Raw genomic sequence first — 19,439 nt, 5'->3', positions numbered from 1 at the left:
AAGAATGAAATGTTATCATTCACTGGTGAATGGATGGAACTGGAGAGCATCATTCTGAGTGAGGTTAGCCTGGCCCAAAAGACCAAAAATCGTATGTTCTCCCTCATATGCAGACATTAGATCAAGGGCAAACACAACAATGGGATTGGACTATGAGCGCATGATAAAGCGAGAGCACACAAGGGAGGGGTGAGGAGAGGTAAGACACCTAAAAAATTAGCTAGCATTTGCTGCCCTTAATGCAGAGAAACTAAAGCAGATACCTTAACAGCAACTGAGGCCAATAGGGAAAGGGGACCATGAACTTAAGAAAAGTTAGATCAAAAAGAATTAATCTAGAAGGCAACACACATGCACAGGAAATTAATGTGAGTCAACTCCCTGTATCGCTATCCTTATCTCAACCAGGAACACTTGTTCCTTCCTATTATTGCCTATACTCTCTCTTCAACAAAATTAGAGATAAGGGCAAAATAGTTTCTGCTGGGTATTGAGGGGTTGGTGGGGAGAGGGAGGGGGTGGAGTGGGTGGTAAGGGAGGGAGTGGGGGCAGGGGGGAGAAATGACCTAAGCCTTGTATGCACATATGAAAAATAAAACAATAAAAAAACCAGAAATATTCAACCAGTGAGTCAATGATGATAGGGAGAAGTTTCTCTTAAAAAGTGTTAATAATTATACACATTAAAAATGAAATGGACTGTGACATGAAGGAGTAAAATATTGTCATTGACTGGACTTAATAAATACTGAAGGATATCCCTCCATATTTGATATTCTAAAGTGGTAATCCTCTGAGGTGCCAGTAGATTCTTTGTAGAATATTTGTCTCTCACCCAGCAGATACACCAGTGACATGGAAGCAGAAAATCACACAAAAGGATCACAGTTCTTCCTTCTGGTACTCTCAGATAATTCTGAAGTGCATCCTGTACTCTTTGGGCTGTTCCCGTCCATGTACCTGGTCACAGTGCTTGAGAATCTGATCATCATACTAGCCACTACTTCTGACTCCTACTTCCACACTCCGATGTACTTCTTCCTCTGCAACTTGTCCTTTGTTGACATCTGCTTCACTTCCACTATAATCCCAAATATGTTGGCAAATTTATAGGCACAGAGTAAAGTCATCTCCTACAAAGGATGCCTCATTCAGGTACATTTTTATGACTTTTGCTGGCATGGATAATTTTCTACTGACTGCAATGACCTATGATCATTTTGTGGCCATCTCCCACCCCCTGAACTACATGGTCATGAACCCTCTTGTTTGTTGTCTCCTAGTTCTGATTTCATGGTTCATCATTTCTGGGATTCCTTTTTTAATCTTCTGTTCATAATGCATCTGAACTTCTCTGTAGTCACAGAAATCCCACATTTCTTCTGTGAGCTACCTTCACTTCTTAAGGCTGCCAGCTTTGATGCTCATATCAATAACATTGTGTTGTATGCAACAACTGCCCTGCTAGGTGTGTTTCTTGTCCCTGGGATTTTCCTCTCTTACTCTCAGATTATCTCCTCCTTAATGAGGATGTCCTCCACTGCTATCAAGTATAAAGCATTTTCCACCTGTGGCTCTCACCTCTGCATGGTCTCCTTGTTCCATGGGATTAGAATTGAGGAATACCACAGTTTTACTATGATTCAGTCTTTCCAGGGAAGCATGATTGCCTCAGTGATGTACACTATGATCACTCCTATGCTGAACCCCTTCATCTACAGCCTGAGGAGCAAAGACATGAAGGGAGCCCTGGGAAGACTCCTCAGCAGAGTAGCCTCTTGCCTTTGATAAATCACTGACATCAGAACTAAGTGAATATTGTTCACCATAATGGAAATGTGAATTTCACAATCTAACCCTTATACTTTCCTAAAACTCATATTTAATTTTTCAATGGCAAAAGTTTTGGAAATGATATTTGCATATATGATTCTGTATGTGTTTCCATCAGCAATCTATCAGTAATATCTTTAAAGCCTTTCTCCCTCTAACAAAGTCCTTAAACTTCCATTTTGGTGAGATTTACTGCAGGTGTTCTTGATATTTTTAACTGGAACTTTAAAGTATTTAATACATTAAGTGATGCTATGGCTTCCTCAAAAAGTATCCTTTAAATAATGTTTAATTTTCTTACCACATGGAAATGTTAATATGTTAGGTGACATCTGTATTTGTTACTATTATTTGATGATTCCAAACTATATGGATATATTAACACATCACATTAGATCCCATAAAATCAATAATTAATCTGTATTATTATATTAAACTAATATCACTGAAATATTTTTCTCTTAAATTTTAATGATCTTCACTTTATTTTGTTTTCTTGTTTTCCTAGGAAGAAATCAACTATTTGTCATGAAAAATTTAATGTAAATTGCTTACCATATGAGGTCTCTCCTTGTTAATTTTAGACAAATGATTTCAATTAGTCATTAATGAATTCACTTGAGATATTTCTATCATTCACCACATTTCTCATTAGAGGAGATTGAGATTGAGGTGGAGTAAGCTTTGCAAACTAAAGCTGACCTCACACTTGTATTTTATATCCTAACTTTTGTAATAACAATGACTGAATTTCAACATTAAAGCTAAATCCACCACTAAATATGAGTGTGTTCACATAATTCATAGTGACATAATGCCTGGGGTTAGTCTGAGGTTTTGTTATAGTCTTTGTGATCCTTCCTTCCTTCCCTTCTTAATTTCTACCTTCCTTTCCTTCCTCCCTTCTTCCCTCCCTTCCTTACTTCCTTCTTTCCCACATTTGTTCTTTCTTTCCTTTTTCTTACCTTTCCTACTTTCACTCCATATTATCCTCTCACACTCCTTCATATATTCCTTCTTTTTTTCCTACATCATTTGTTTACTTTGCTACCTACATTGTTACTTTCCTCCCCCATTCCCTTCTCCCTTGTTTTCATTCATGCATTGAATACTTGTTAAATTGTTCCTTTGGTTTTATGTTGACTAATATTCATACAGTTTTATATATATACATATATGTCATTAATCCATACATTCTTTGATGAATATTTGGGTAATTTCCATTTCAGATTATTGTGAATTATGCTGTTATTGACATGCATGCATATTTATTTGTCTAAGTACTGGCCTTCAATCATAAGGGAAACACATCTAGGAGTGAGACTACTCGATAATATCTTAAGTCTTTAGCTATGGAGAAATCAGCAAATTGTTTCAGAGTGGCTGGCATATTTAACATTCCCTGAACTATATTACTCTATTTTATAATATTACCACATCCTTGACAAAATACATTATATTTTCTATATTTAAAAATATTATCTCATGGATATAATATGAGATGAAGTGGTATATCATTGGGTTTCTGAGTTGTATTTCTCTATGTCTAATTTGGAATGTTTTAATAGGATGTTGATAATTTGTATAACTTCTGCAGAGAAATGTCTTTTAGAATATTTTCTCTTTTGTAATAAGGTAATTTATTTTGTTAATATTTTTCTTTGTGACATATGTACTTTAGATACTTATCCCTTATAAAACACAAATTTTAATAATATTCACCCTATTTTGTATAACATATTTGCATTTTTATAAAATTTATTATTTTTAAGCTAAACTCAAATATATTTAATTTTTATATATAATTTCATTCATATAAGTTACTGTTATTAACTATACTCCTCATGATGTTCAGAGATTTCTTAAAATTATTTCTTATTTAACTGGAGTTATCTTTCCTTTTAATAACATTGATCTACTTATCAACCCCACTGCTTCTTGTAGTCACCATATTGTCTGTGGTTCTGTGATTTTACTTTGCAAGATTATACACTTAATTTAATTTATTCAGTGTTCTTCTTTCTAAAACTGTCTCATTTTTCTTAATATAATGTTCTCCAGTTCATCTAGGTTGCAACATATTACAGAATTATGTTTTTTTCTTAAAGGTTGTTAATGTTTTATCTGCCTATCTAGCTATCTGTAATCTATCTATTATATCTATCTATTTATCTGTTTATCTATCTATGTATATTCTATCTCCATAACTAATATTCTTTACCTGTATTTCATTTAATGGACACTTAGATTGATTGGGTATCTTGAATATAGTGAAATTCTGGCCATTGTAATAGGAATAGGAATGTGTTTTGACAACCCAATTTCAATTGCACATCCTTTGAATGTACACCTAGAGTAATATAGTTCAAGCATACAAAACTTATAATTTAATTTTGATGAACCCCCTCATATTTCTACAATAGCTATACTAATTTTCATTTACACCAATAGTTTGTAAGTTTTCATCTCTTAACAAAAGAGAGTTGTCATTTATCTTGAACACAATACTCATTCATATAGGTATATAAGGTGACATCTCCTTGTGCCTTTGATTTGCCTAGTCCTGATGTTAGTGATGTTGAACATTTTTATATGCACATTTCCAGTGTTTGATGTTTTCTTTCAGTAATGCTTGCAGAGATTTTTTCCTATAAAAATCTAATTAACACACAATAATTGTACATATTAAATTGTGCAATATGATTTTAGATAAATATCAATGTTGTGGAATATAAACTAAAAGTGATTAGTATATCCATAACCTCAAGCATGTATCATGTGATTGCGATGAGAAACTCATTTCATAAGAATGAAATTAGACCCAAATATCACTGCAAATACACACAAAAACATCAAAATAGACTAAAATTTAAATGTAAGACCTAAACTTTTAAACCAGAAGAAGGAAATATAAAAGTAAACTCTTCAGTATTTGTATTTGATATTATTACTTCTGATAAAAAATTCAAAAGCACAGACAAAAAATGCAGAAAGATAAAAATGAGTTTTCATCAAACAAAAATTTTTCACAGACTCAATGAAGCTAAGAGTTGGTTCTTTGGAAAATGATAAGCAGGAATGACAAGCCATAGCAAAGAAACTGAAAGAAAAAGAAACAATCCTCATATTAAATCATAACTGAAATGCAGATATTACTGAATCCAGAGGGTAATTAGGGTACATTTTAAAATAAAATCTAGAAAAAATGGACAAATTTATATTCAAATACAACATACCAAAACTAAAAAAAATGAATATAATCAACTCAGCAAAAATGGATTTATAATGATGAAACTGAAACAACAATAAAGCATCTCCAAACAAGAATATATAGACTTGCACAGATTGACTGCCAACTTCTATCATTCCTTCAAAGAAAACCTACTACCAATACTTCTCAAATTAGTTCATCATTTATACGAGAAGGAACATGAGCAAACTCATTCTATCATGTTATTATCAGTTTGAAACAAAAATAAGAAAAAACAATCACAAAAAAAGGAAATAGAACCCACAATGAACACAGACTCAATTTTTTTTAAATTATAGCAAACTGAAATAAATAACTCATTGAAAAGGTCAAACACTATAAATCAAGTTTGTGAAATTCCAGTGATGTTAAACATATGCAAAACAGTGAATGTAACATAACATATAAATAAAGTCAGGGACAATTCACATGATCGTCTTAGTAGATGTGGTGAAATCATTGAGACAACTCAACATCTTAACTAAGGGATTTTATCACAACAAAAATACATGGAAGTTAAATAAAAACATGTGTTGCGTCATGCTGAATTTTCATATTTGTAATGTCATGTTAGGTATTAATGCTAGGAGTAAACATTCAAACTAAACCTTTAATGTAACTGTAGGAGTTTAATTCATACAGAAATATCATTTGACTGGTTCATGACATAAGGACACAATCAGCACTTGTCCTTAAAAATTGCTCTACAGCACACACTTTCCTGTTGAGGGCTATATGGCTTTGAAAGGAGATGTGAATTGCCCAACTGGTGGCATTTAAAAGTCAAATTATTGCATGGTCCACAAATAGCATATTTATTCTATTATCTGTATCCATTTTCCAAAAAAGAATTGTCACAGCACTTTCAGATGGCTACTGTGAAATTTACATATATTTTGCATGCAACTTTTTGACTAGTTATGAAACTCTTCTAAATTGTGAAATACAAGAGTAAATAGCAAAGGAATATCTGAGGACAGAGCACAAGATGAGGCATCAAAAGGCTATGCATTTTGTCCCTTGTTTTAAAGTCTTTGGCTACCACTTAGATGAAAAAATTTATACTTTTTATTGACTGGTTGCCTTTGCAAACTTATGGTCATGTAAAAGAAGCAAAAATTCCATTTATTTGTACGAAATTTTGGTAATATTTCTCAGACGACTAGAGCACGAAGCAACTGCAAATATGAGATGACCATTGACTCCTTACCTGGATTCCAGGAAAAAGTCATATAGTTCAAGCAAACTTTATTTCCTGATTGTATTTGGAAATATTGTTCTTGTGAACAGCTCACAACATAACTTTCCTCCAACATTATGATTATCCCGCAGGGTTAACTCAAGAAATAGAAAAAAGTTGCTTAAATGGAGACAATTAAATGTAAGCAATTAGTTCACCAGCTAATACAGGACAAAAGAAAAAGGTCACAGAGATGGTAACAGAAGGTAGTCACTAAAATATGGAGGGCTTCGTGGTGTGAAAGGAAGAATAAAATATATTGAATTTTGATGCTGTTTAGTAAATAAGAGTGAAAGTGTGGAAATGAAATTGCAAATATGGATTCTCAACAAAATTATGTGGAGAACAGATTAGTGATATCACACAGTATCAAAAGAAAACTGTGGAATGGGGAGATTGGAGCGGGAAGATGATAACTGAAAACCAATCATAAATAGTGACGTGTTGTATGATGTTGAAGGACAATGCCTTTGGATATCATATTTAAAGCAAACCACTTCTACCAATGCTATAATAGGCTCAATTTTAACATACCTATTTGAATTTGATTCACATAAGCGTCAGCATCTGAATCTTTCTGAAGTTTTTTTTAAAAATTCATAACAGGTTGGGTCCAAATAAATTAAAATCTATGATGAGGAGAAGAGTTACCAATATATGCAAGCTATTCAGGTTTTTCTAATAAAACTCAAAGTAGAGGACAATATGGTCTGTAGATATAAATTGGCTAGATAGATATCTGAAAATGAAGATGAATTTCTAAATGGGATATAAATTTAAATATATACTTCAAAAAGCTAAGACATGTCACATGGAGGCCTAGGTCATGACTCAGAGATTAAAGAGGCTGCCTGAATATGTTGATTTAGTGGTGGTGTTTATGATTCAAAATGACTCTATCATCCACAAGAAACTCAAAGACAGGCCACCTGTATCAATATTGAAAACTGAAATGTTACATGCACTGGAAGTTATGCAGCTATAAGACATGTAACCAGGAATGAAGAATTTACAGGCTTTGCTGTTTTTCCCACTCTAATGACTACTATATGGTATAGATAATTCGTCTAGAATTTTCTGCTTTGCATCCTCCAGAGGGCACTCTTAATGTCTCTGTTCCTCAGGCTGTAAATGAAAGGGTTCAGCATAGGGATGACCACTGTGTACATCACTGAGGCCACGGCATTATTTCTGGGGGAATTTGATACAGTTGATGCAAGATACACTCCAAACCCTGTTCCATAATATAAGCAAACAACTGACAGGTGTGAACCACAAGTCGAGAAAGCTTTAAACCTCCCACCTGATGATGGGGTCCTCAGAATAGAGGAAATTATTTTATAGTATGAGAGAAAGATTCCTAAGACAGGAATGAATCCTGATGTGGCGCCTACAATATAAATGACTATATTTTTGGTAAAGGTGTTAGAACACACAAGATTTAACACTTGAGAAGGGTCACAGAAGAAATTGGAAATTTGCCTGTCCTTAAAATAGGGAAATTGTAAAACAATCAAGTTGTGCAACTGGGATTCCCAAATGCTAACCAAAGAAGATATCAGTACAAGGAAGGCACAGAGGCGAGGGTTCATGATAATTGAGTAACGCAGGGGGTGACAGATGGCCACAAATCTATCATAAGCCATCACTGTCAGAAGCATGTCATCCATGCATCCAAAAATAATGAAAAGAGACATCTGTGTGAGGCACCCCACATAGGAGATTACTCTGCCGTGAGTTTGGATGTCTACAATCATCTTTGGGACAGTGGTGGAGATGAAACAAATGTCAGTCAAGGCCAGGTTGAAGAGGAAGAAGTACATAGGAATATGAAGATAAGAGTCCAAGCTGACAGCCAGGATGATCAACATGTTCCCAAGCACTGTGACCAGATATATTGACAGGAATAGTCCAAGAAGAATAGGTTGCAGTTGTGCATCCTCTGAGAGACCCATGAGATGGAATTCTGAGACATGTGATAGATTAATTTCTTCTATATTGCTGGAACACCTGTTCAGAATAAAAGAGTATGGGAAAGAGGATGGAAATTAGCAGGCATCAAGTACTCCAATGATGGAACAAAGTCCTTTGTTTTAGAATATCTAAGTCACTGTGTAATAGGTAGGATTTTACCACCTGAATTAAAATTGATAATTGATAGGTCACATTTAAAAACTTTTCTGCCATTTCTTTTGCAGGAATTTTTTCACTTTCTTCTCTTTACTTATTTTTCTTCATTGGGCTAAATTTCAAATTTTGCTTGTGATTTAAGTTTTCCTTGATATCATTAGTTATGGTGTGCTTCAAATTTTGGTAAAAATGGTTTAAGTTAAATTCACAAAATAAATTTAATCATTGAGAAAATGTATGCCATTAGTATGTAATGCACTTGACAATGATTAAAACTAAAGAAATACAAAGAAAACATATTGTGAAGATGAATTTGTTTCAAACCCTCAGTAAATAATCTTTTTGAGAAAGTTATTTTACTTTCACTTTTCTGTCTGCATTGTACAGTGGACTAGAAACACTGCTTATTGTTCTTTTGATTGTTTACCCTCTTGTCTGATATTGGGAAATTTAGCACTAAGAAAGAGCTGAAACATTTCACAGTGGTACTCCCCAACAGGTAAATCACAATTCTCTTACTTCAGCTATGTGAGAGAAAACCAGTTTGGATTTTTTTGACTTCTTACACCGTGGTTTAATTAGAAAAGGGCAAAATAAGAAAGTACAGGAAGCAATGTAAAGCCACTAAGGAAGTTTCTTCATCTGTAATGTAGAGGCAATATTTACCTAACTTATACTGTCATTATAAAGGCTTTTAAAATGTATTATAAAATGCACAGCCTTGTGAATCTCAGTCATATTTAACAGTATATTTGCCTTTAGAAGTTTTAAAATATTAAGATATACACACTTTACCATAAGATGTGAAGTTACAGGATATAAGAACGTGTTTTAAAAGCTGTTGAACAATGGAGGTTGTTTGGTAAAGTGGTAAGGAGAGTATTTGAAGGGAGTGAACAGACCATAGTAAAGCACACCCACAGTGGGAAAACATTGGGATACCCCTTCGAGCATCAACTCAGATATTAATTATGAAAACAAAGACTGTAAAATAAGCCAAGTGTGTATTGGAGAAGTACTAGTGGAAGGGGGAGGGTGAAGAAAGGAAATTAAGATAATGGTATATGGTTGATGCACTTCATATACATATATGAAACAGAATGTAAAAACCTCTTGCAATTGCTTTAAGTGAGGTGGAGAGGGGACTGAGCGGAAGAGAAGGGGGCAATGTTAATAATGTTCAATATAAGACTAATTGGAATTGTCACTATGAATCTCCCCCCCTGTACAACGAATATATCCAAATAAAATTTTACACACACTTTAGATAACCCATTTTTAGAGTATCAACAAGTGAATTTCAGTGTGTTTCTTTCCTACACTAGTATTGAGCACCACTGCCTCAGTGTATTACTTGGCATTTAGGAAATCCGCAAATAATATTGTCTGTTTTTACTATCAATAATAATCTTTGCTTGTGCATCAGGATTTTATTTTTGGAGGAATCTGAGTTATCACTTATGACATTTGAGTTGTTGATATCTCTGGAAAATTCTATTCTCCTATTCACCTTTCCTTTAAAGGCAAGCAATTTAGTGAATTTAATGGATATAATTTTTTCTCTGGGTTTCCATGTCATTATTGACTTATGTATTCACAAAAGCTTTCTGATAAACGTGAAAATTTCCTAAAGCTCATCTGAGTAGTCTAACACAACACATATTTACCCTCTGATGACATAGTTTACATCAACTTGTGAATTTATACTTTTGTGAAGCACATACACAAATATCAAATAATTTAATGATTGCATAACATTGACAGACAGGAGGACATCAGCTATTTGTGAGTTTAGAATTGCAACAATCTTTTTGAAATCTGTATTCCTGTCTCCATTTCATGCAAATGAAAAATTTTAAGAAACTCTGTGGGTGAAAGATTTTTTTTTTAAGAAATAAAAATGTTGGTGCAATTTACATTTTACTAGTAATTGCCTACATTTGTTGTCTCAATAAAACATCAGTCCTAATCAAATATAGACTATAACTGTTAGTGTATTCTGTCAATATCACTGACAAGGATATAATAATAATAATTTCAATTTTTTATCTATGAAATTTCATCACGTATAGAGATTAATACTTCCATTTGTCTTCATTATAGCATGCAATGTACTTGGACTGGAGTCAGGAAATCAACATTTTGTTCTAGTATCATTGATCTGTAACTATAAGCAGAAGATGTGAAAATCACTCCACCTGTGTTTACTCTTATAGCTCAATGAATATAGGGATAATAACACCTTTATTCACAGTATGTGTGGTGCCTGAAGAATATTTGAGGCTTAATATTTGGCAACCTCATTGTTTTTTCAAGTAAACAATTCCTTCATTATGGAAATTCTGTTTTGATTACATTAAGTGCCAAAAGCCAGTGAAGCTTGTAATGATGTGTATCCAAAATATGAATCAACTCAAGCATAAAGCATACTTGCTTTCTTTTCACTTTTTTTAATCTATGTGTATTTTCACATGTAATTTGAATGATTAAATTATATATATTCTGTTAAATGAATTTTGAGGACCCTGTGTCCTTGCTACAGACACAAATACGTGCTATTATTTCTTTTCTCTTGCTCTTTTGGACATTTCCAGAGGGATGATAGTACAGACAGGGAAGGATAAAGTGTTGAAACCACAATGATTTTGGATTTTTTTGTGAATGAAAGCACAGTCTATTCAATGATTTACAAGGGTATTTAAAAATATTTTTCTGTCTCTTCTGTGCTAACAAAAGGATAGGCTCTGGGGAACCAGAAATGAGAGTTAGCAATCTCCAAATATTAAGTATAAGCTGTCCAAAAATAAACTGTCCCACCATAGAAACAATTGCAACTGCATGTCAAGGGATATATTAGTTTAATTGTATGAAAATTAATCTTACAGATATTAATAATAAATACCTAACGTATATTTGATTCTTATTTTCAATTCATTGAATATTAATCACATAGATACCTCCCATTATGTTTAAACTGTACTTTATACTCTTGTCTGAACTAGAAATTAACTCTAATACAATAATCAGAGATAGTAACATCTTCCTCTATGTCACTGAAACAGTGCTACCAATTTTATCATGATTAAATCGCCAGTCACTGAATCTGATGAACTAAAGTTCTTCCGTGTTTTCCAGCCACTAGTAACCTGTAAACCCTGGTCAAGAGATATAAAGCACAGATTTATTTAATGCCCATTTTGAACTCTGCTTCACTGCATGTAGGAATGAAAACAAAAACTAACATTTTCTTCCTTCAGAGATTTACTGGGCTAACCGAAAGCATATAAGAGAATGTGCACATCTGCCAGTATATTCTGGAGTGGGACAAAGAAAGAGAGCAGTGCTGAATGATCAGGTGCATATTCTTTCTGAGATTTTATCTGTAATCTCAGCTATGCTTTCTTTAGTAGGTTGATAAGGTGCTCCTTAATGGTTTCCTCTGAGATATACAAGGACCTTTTCTACAGAGAAGAGAACAGAATGGAAAACTTTTTTTCCTGGAGTTACATATTTTCGGTTCTTAAATGGAAAACTTGCCAAGATTCTCCTGATAGAATACTCTTTGTCTTTATTCTGACAGACAATTTAAACAATTATCCCCAGATTTGGACCTAACAACCTGATAGTACATACATTAAAATGCTGACCACCTTCCTTTTCTGGAAAATGAAATGGGTGGATTTGTCTTGGGAAAGTTTGTAAAGATGAAGTTAAATGAAGCAAGTCACATAGAACAGATAACTCAGAAACTGGTACTAAAATACCCCTCAAATAAGGTTCATGGTGTTATGATTCATTCCACATCCTCATCCTCATCACCCCCCTTCATAATCATTGTGGAATATATTGAAAACAGTGATTGTGAACCATTTTATGTTTTCATGGGAGAGATGTCCATGGCAAGTATCATTAGTGAAGAAGGAAAGCAGAACTTTAATGAGGACCACCACAATGAAGAACATGAATTTCCCACTCATAATAGCTAAAATTTTGAAGACAGTGTCCTCCCATTCATGTACTGAAACACTCAGGTTAGAACTCATAAAAGGAAACAATGTATTCAGTGGCCATTTCTGCTTTATCACTTACTTATTTATACTACTTCTTCGCTGGGTCATGACCAAGGGCTGTAGAGTCAATGAAATTCATCTGCTTGGTGCTTAGTGAACGCTCTGGATTCTTTCTCAGTCTTGGTACAAATGCAGCATCAGGTAGGATCTTCCTGGTGCAGAAACCCTTGGGAAGATGAACTGGTATATAGACTACTGGGCTGGTAAAATCAAGCATAAAGTGTGGAAGGACGTACTAATTATTGACTATAATATGACCTTGGAGCCTCAAAGCACAGAGTTCATAATGACTCACATTGGTTCCAGTTGCCCCAATCTCTAAGGATTTCCTATTAGTGGAAAGAAAAGACAGAGAGGAAATAAGTGTTCACCATTTTGTGGTTCTTCCACTATTCATTAGGAAATTCTAAGTATTATTCATCAGATTTGTATTTCCTCATCATTTTTTATTTTTGGGGGGCCCAGATATGTTTAATTTTCATTGTTTATTAAGGTAAAATACATATAGAAAATTTGACATTTCACACTTATTTTGCACTGTCTGTGATATTAACTACTTCCATTCCCAGCAGTGATTCAGAGAGTCACACTAAAACTTTGTACCCATTTAGAAACCTCTCCTAACTTTGGCAATGGTAATTGAACTGTGAAAAAAACAAACAAAAAAAATAAACCCTACAGAAAAAACTAATGTGAGCAAAGGGACATAAATTACAATAGTAGATACACTGATTTGCTGCTTTACATAATATACATTCAAAATAGATGCGACAGGTCCTGAGAGTTGACAGTTTTTCTGTGAAGACTTCTCAGGGCAGTTTTAATGTCTGTGTGAGTTGGGATATATATCAAGGTATTCAGCTAAAAGATGACCACAATGTACACCAGTGAGGCCAACAGCTGTGAGAATGTGATAGCATGATAGGACTTAACAAGAACACTCCAAGGCTAGTTCCACACAAGAAACAAACAATTGCCTATTGTAATTTCCCCACATAGAGAAGACTTTATAAGTCATACCTGATGAAGAGTACTTAAGAATGTAAGAAGTTATTATACACTTATGGAACAGGTTTATTTCTGAGAGATGAGTAAATTCAGAGATATCTGCTACAAAATGCCTGACAATATTATTGATAAAGTGAAAATAGGTATGATTTAAAAAGAGAAGTTAAGAAGTGTCACAGAACAAACTGAAAATTTCTACGTTCTTGAAATGTGTACATTGTAAGGTAATCAAATTGTGTACCTCATAGTCCAGCAGTTCTGGTCTCTCAGAATGTTCCATGATTTGCAATTCTGACACACGAGATAGATTTGGTTATTCCATGTATTTTGAATATTATTTAAAAATCACAAGGTCATGGCAAAAAGGAAACCATATATGAGCACTCAGTCAGTGTTCTCTATTAATTTTGAGATCAAATATACAGACTAAGATATTCATGCTTGAGTTCTATATCTTTTAGCCATTCTTCTTGTAGCAAACTCAATCATCTTTGAAATCTTTCAGTATTGGTTTCTGTGTTATTCATCTCTTTCTATACAGACTTAAATTTGAGACACTCAAATGAAACATATTAGAACATAACGAGCATTGCACATATAAAAACTTTATCACAGTAATATAAAGTATTTTAAGTAAGATGCAGAATGAATAGCATCCTTCACATTTCAAAAAAATAGTTGTAAGTAAAGGAAGTTAAGTAGCATTGAAATACGCTTTTACTTATTTCTGAACAATACAATGTTCAGAAACATTCCTTTACAATATGGATTCCTGGCATTTAGAAAACAGTTCTATTACCTATTTTAACAATAATATCAATTATGTGCACAACCTATACTAAAATGTAAACATTTAATAATTTGTAAATGCTACATGCTATTTTACAGAAATCTGAGTGATTTCTTATGAAATTTGAGCTCGAGGTCTCTCATCATGATTCCACTTTTCAGCATGCCTGTACCTCAAAGACAAGTCTGCTGGGATATGGTGGAGTGATTTTCCTTTCAATGTTTCCAAATAAGTATTGATTTATATATCCATAAGCAATTTTATTAAAATGTACATAAAATACCTAGGGCTTATCTAAGTAGTAGATAATACCTATCACACCTGAAGTACACTAGTTTACATTGACATGAGGTTAGAAGTCTCTGTGTGAAATACATTCATTGACCTCAATGGAATTGTCTTTATGTACATAATTGCCTGAGGAAAGGGCATCTTTTACTCTGTGAGTTTATTAGCATAAAAATCTTTTCAAATTTCTTATTCCCTCTCCATACTGCAGAAGTGAATACTTTAAGACACTGTATAGTGGATAGCTTTTAAGAGTTTGAATAGGTGACATAAGATCAATTTTATTATTAATAATCTATACTTCTCTCCAAAAGTCATTATCTAATACATCAATTTATGCTTATGATGTAGTATCAAAAATATCACTGAAGTCGACCTAGTAATAATATTTCCATAAAATCAGGAAATTGCTTCTTGATGCCAGGAGGGGAGACAGTTCCCTGTGATGGAAGTCAGAAAGTGAACATTTTAGTACAATATCATTGACCTGCTGTTGAGCACAATGTGTGCATACACTTAGGAAATATTCTGTGCTCAAACACTTAAAAGAAATGTGTGACCCCCATCTCCACAATCTGAGTACACCTAAGGAAGATTGGAAATAATGAAATGCAATCATGGTGTTTTTCCTTAAATAACCCTATCATTATGGGAATAACACTTTTATTGATTAATGCAATTATTCAAGGGCAATGGCACATGGAATGTTGTGAAACTCTAAAATATATTTAAGTGAAATTAAAAATATTTACTGACTCCCTCCTCTTTCTTCCTCTGTTTTCTGTTTCTATACTCATGAAAATGTTTACTATGATCTTTGAATAATTAAATGTTATGTATATTGCTAAAAGAATTTATAAGTCAAGGTATATTCAACATAGAACAAACAACGACTATTTTTCTTTTTTACTGAAGTTTGAACTCAGGGCTTTGTGCTTTGAGAAAGGTACTCTAATGTTTGAGCTATGTCCCTAACTTTTGTAATCCAGTTATTTTGGATATAAGCTCTTGCTTTTTGCCCAGGCTGGAGTGTTCCAAAACCTCCTATTTTAACCTTCTTGCAATGACTGGGATGACAATCACTCACAACTATGCACAGAATTTTTTTCCATTGAGGACTTTTTTGCCTGGGCTGACCTAGTATTAGAATATTTCCAATATCAACCTCTCAAGTAGCTAGGATTACAGGTGTGAGCCCCGGGCATCCATCAAGATCTATTTTCTTGTTTGTAGCTCTTTGAGACATTCCTTAAAGGTATGAAAGTGTAGACAGGAATTCAGCAAGTGTGTTGAAGTCACGCTAATTACTGCCATATTGTGTAAACCTTGGATGAGCTTTTTCAGTGTTCAAAAGATATGTTTTGATGTCTCTAGGCCTAGGAAGGTATCTGTTATCAGCAATCAGAAATGATTGCATTTTAATTGTACATAATATCCTTACCCAAGTATTACAATAAAATAACCTGTTATGGAAATAAGAAAACAGAAAATTCACATCCAAGTCTATTTTATTCAAGTGATATGAAGTTTGTTTTTTCCTTAATGCTAATAATATCTATATTATATTTTCCCTTATGTTATTCATTCACCACCTATTAATATTATGTGAGAACATCCATTATCTCTTTCATCCTTACTCAATTTACATGCTTCATGTAGAAGTAAACTCACATGATAATTATGAGTTGCAGAGATACTAACATCTTACACTATGTCACAAAATAAAAGTAGAGGTAGCAGGTTTTAAAGTAAAAATATCAGTGCCTAGGTATGATGCATTAATTTGTCCATTGTTCCCAATCAAAATAATTTTCAAGTAAAAATCTAGAATTGTGAATAATAGGTTATTTGTGAGAAACATAAAACTCTTTCCAGCTTTTAGTCAGAAAGATACAAAAGCCTGACTTCTTCTCTTTGTTTTGGACTGAATAGGCTGCTTATAATATTGGAGGAGAATGTGACCAACTTCAGGGGCATCTTATAGTGGGGGAAAAATAAGATTCATGCTATTTTTAATATGTTCTTTCTATGATATTTTTCTTGTGTTCCATAGCATTTCATTCTATACTTCATGCAGCAGGGGGAAGCTCACTGCTCTGCATTATAATCTTGCAGGAAATAAAAAAGAAATCAACAAAGAACAAAACAAAGAGCACAGTAAACAATGGATTTCTTTCTGGAGACACAGGTTTTGGCACATTATTCAATTCCAAAGGGTAGTCAACCTGATCTTTCAACAAGATATCTTGTGTTTACCATCAGACAAACCAAGAAATCAGGACTTCTCTTATTTTCTTTCAGAAAAACTGGTCTTAGCTACAGAAAAATGTTGTGCCTCTTTATTTTGGAAAGTAATAACAATACAGTAGCTTTTATGTGTGATATACTGTGCAGATGCAAAGGGACAAGTTACCTAGACAACAATCCTCAAATTTAAGAATCCCACAATATCAGTTCATGATGTTATGATTGCTCTCATTCTCCTCCTCATCTTCAGCATCAACTTTGAAATCTGTTTTGTTGCATAGATAGCAGTTTACAGGGGCCCACAATTTGCTATCACTGATGAGATACAATGGAAGTAGAACTAATGTACAAAGAAATCTAAACATTGAATGAGAAAATTTAGACCCACATAATAACCAAGTACATAGAGTTTAAAGAATTCATAACTTAAAGTACACATAATATCCTTGTATCTTGCTACTCAAGCTACAACAATTTTCTTGACAGTGGGAAAAAATTTTCTGATTGTTGTTTTTCCCAACAGTAATCTACCTCAGCATTTAATGAGTTACAGTACTATTTTGTTTCCTTGTGACTAAGGAATATAATTACCACATCTCTTCCACGAACTGGTACACAAAGGAGGCTCAGGATCCATCCTAAGAATGGACATAAATATAGGTTAAGAAGAGAGCTTCCTGATAAAGAAAACCATAGGAGGAGGAGACACAGGCATGAAATACACAGCATTGGAACAAAAAAATTGGAAGCTTGGAAGAAAAGTGTGAATATTTATACTTATATAACCTTAGAGAGTTAGAGCTCAGAGGTCAAAACTAGACAGATTGAACCAAGTTATCTCAACTTTGAATAAATTAGTCATATTAATGGTGGAAAAAGAAGGAGAGAAAATAAATTACTAAAATATATTTGAGGCTTGTCCTCTACTCAGGAGAAGCTCTTTTGTACTATTAACTTATTTTCTTGCATTTTTCTAAATATCCTTTGATTTTTATGAAATAATATATTATGGCAAAGGACAATAACAAAAATATTTTCACAATGGTTAAGTGCACACATTTCAGTGGTATTAATTTAATTCATATTGTTGTGCAACCCTCATCCCTATCTAGAAAATTCTCACCTTTAACAATTAAAATTCTGCACCCATTTGAAAATTGTGTCATTCTTCCTTCCCCATCCCTGACAATAAAAAAAATTCTACATTGAAAAATGATGTGAAGTTAAAGCCATCAAACTACTAAGTATTATGATGAAGGCTATAGGATTTGAAGTCTGGATTTTTAGTTTTCTTGCCTTTTCTAACCTACATTACTAAAGCATTCCATAGGTCCAGTGGAGCCTACTCAGTGTGGTTTTAATATTCAGGTTATAGACAAAGGGGTTTAGCACAAAGGTGATTGCAGTATACTTCATTGTAGACCCACGTACTTCCTGAGGAAAAATGATTTATCTTTAAGAGATTCACAGAGTACTGGTGGCCAATGTCTGTAATCCTAGCTATTCAGGAGGCAGCTATCAGGAGGATCATGGTTTGAAGACAGCCTGGGCAAATAGTTCACAAAACCCTAACAAGTAAGAACCAAAGGTAGAGAAGGATTAATATTTTCCACCTGTTGTTGGAACACTAATATTGGAAGAAACAATTTTATTGCATGAGAAACAAATCCGTGAGGTCAGATCAAAAGAAATGTGGCACCAATGAAAGATGCTAATACGTTATTTGTAAAAATTCAGAACAGATAAGACTAAGGAGTTGAAATGAGTCACAAAAAGAATTTGAAATTTCTGCATCCTTGAAGAGGGAAAATTTTACTCAGTCAATACAACTAGGAGTCCAAAACTCTACAGTGGAATGATACCAAAACTAAAAACCCACAGATGTAGGTGTTTATAATGGCTGGATAGTGCAGAGGATGAGAGAAAGAAGTCTAACAATTCATAACTCCAGAAACAATAGGAAGACTTTTGAATGATGCAGTCCATGTAGGAGATGACTCTGTTTAGACTTTGGATGTCCACATTCGTCTTTGGGGATCTTATTTGTGTGGAAATGAAACAGATGTCACCCAAAGACAGGCTGGAGAGGAAGGGTTGATAGCAACTATGAAGATCAGATTCCAAAGCACAGTGATCACATATCTGGACAGGGAAAATCCAAATAGGACAGACTGCAACTCAATACACTTGACCGTCCCACGACATAGGAGTTTCAGACAGTTGTTAGATTTGTGAGTTTTATATTGCTTGGAAATAATTTTTAATTAAAAGAAATGGTTAGGACAATAAAAAAGAAATAAATAGGCACTCAGTACTGTGTTTGTGGACGATTAAATCAAGTGTTCACTTGTAAAGTATTCACACTTGAGGTCAACAGATCTTCATCATTATTTCTCATTTGTAATAAACTTTAACTTATTAGAAATTGTCCCTTAATGATTTATGTGTTTTTTGTCTTCTTCCATACACAGCTACTTTAGTGACACTCAATACAACAATGTTGTAAACACAAGAATACTAGATGTAAGAGGTCTTTGATTATACTGAAATATAGCCAAAACATTTTGGAGAATACTAAGAATA

At 33.6% G+C, this 19,439-nt stretch overlaps 1 protein-coding gene across 1 annotated transcript; it reads right to left on the bottom strand.

Moving 5' to 3' along the window:
• Nucleotides 1-7,390: 7,390 nt before the first annotated feature.
• On the bottom strand, nucleotides 7,391-8,335 carry LOC109678657 (olfactory receptor 7E178-like). The gene has a single exon (XM_020154136.2). The coding sequence runs from the start codon at nucleotides 8,276-8,278 to the stop codon at nucleotides 7,391-7,393; it is 888 nt and encodes a 295-aa protein (XP_020009725.2). The 5' UTR covers nucleotides 8,279-8,335.
• Between the last annotated feature and the right edge of the window lie 11,104 nt (nucleotides 8,336-19,439).

This window comes from Castor canadensis, chromosome 14 (genome assembly GCF_047511655.1).
Source record: "Castor canadensis chromosome 14, mCasCan1.hap1v2, whole genome shotgun sequence".
Taxonomy (NCBI): domain Eukaryota; kingdom Metazoa; phylum Chordata; class Mammalia; order Rodentia; family Castoridae; genus Castor; species Castor canadensis.
This window is presented reverse-complemented; position numbering and strand designations above follow the sequence as displayed.

Coding starts and splice junctions, on each gene's coding strand:
- LOC109678657 (XM_020154136.2), bottom strand. CDS start 8,278: ATGGGTCTCTCAGAGGATGCACAACTGCAACCTATTCTTCTTGGACTA.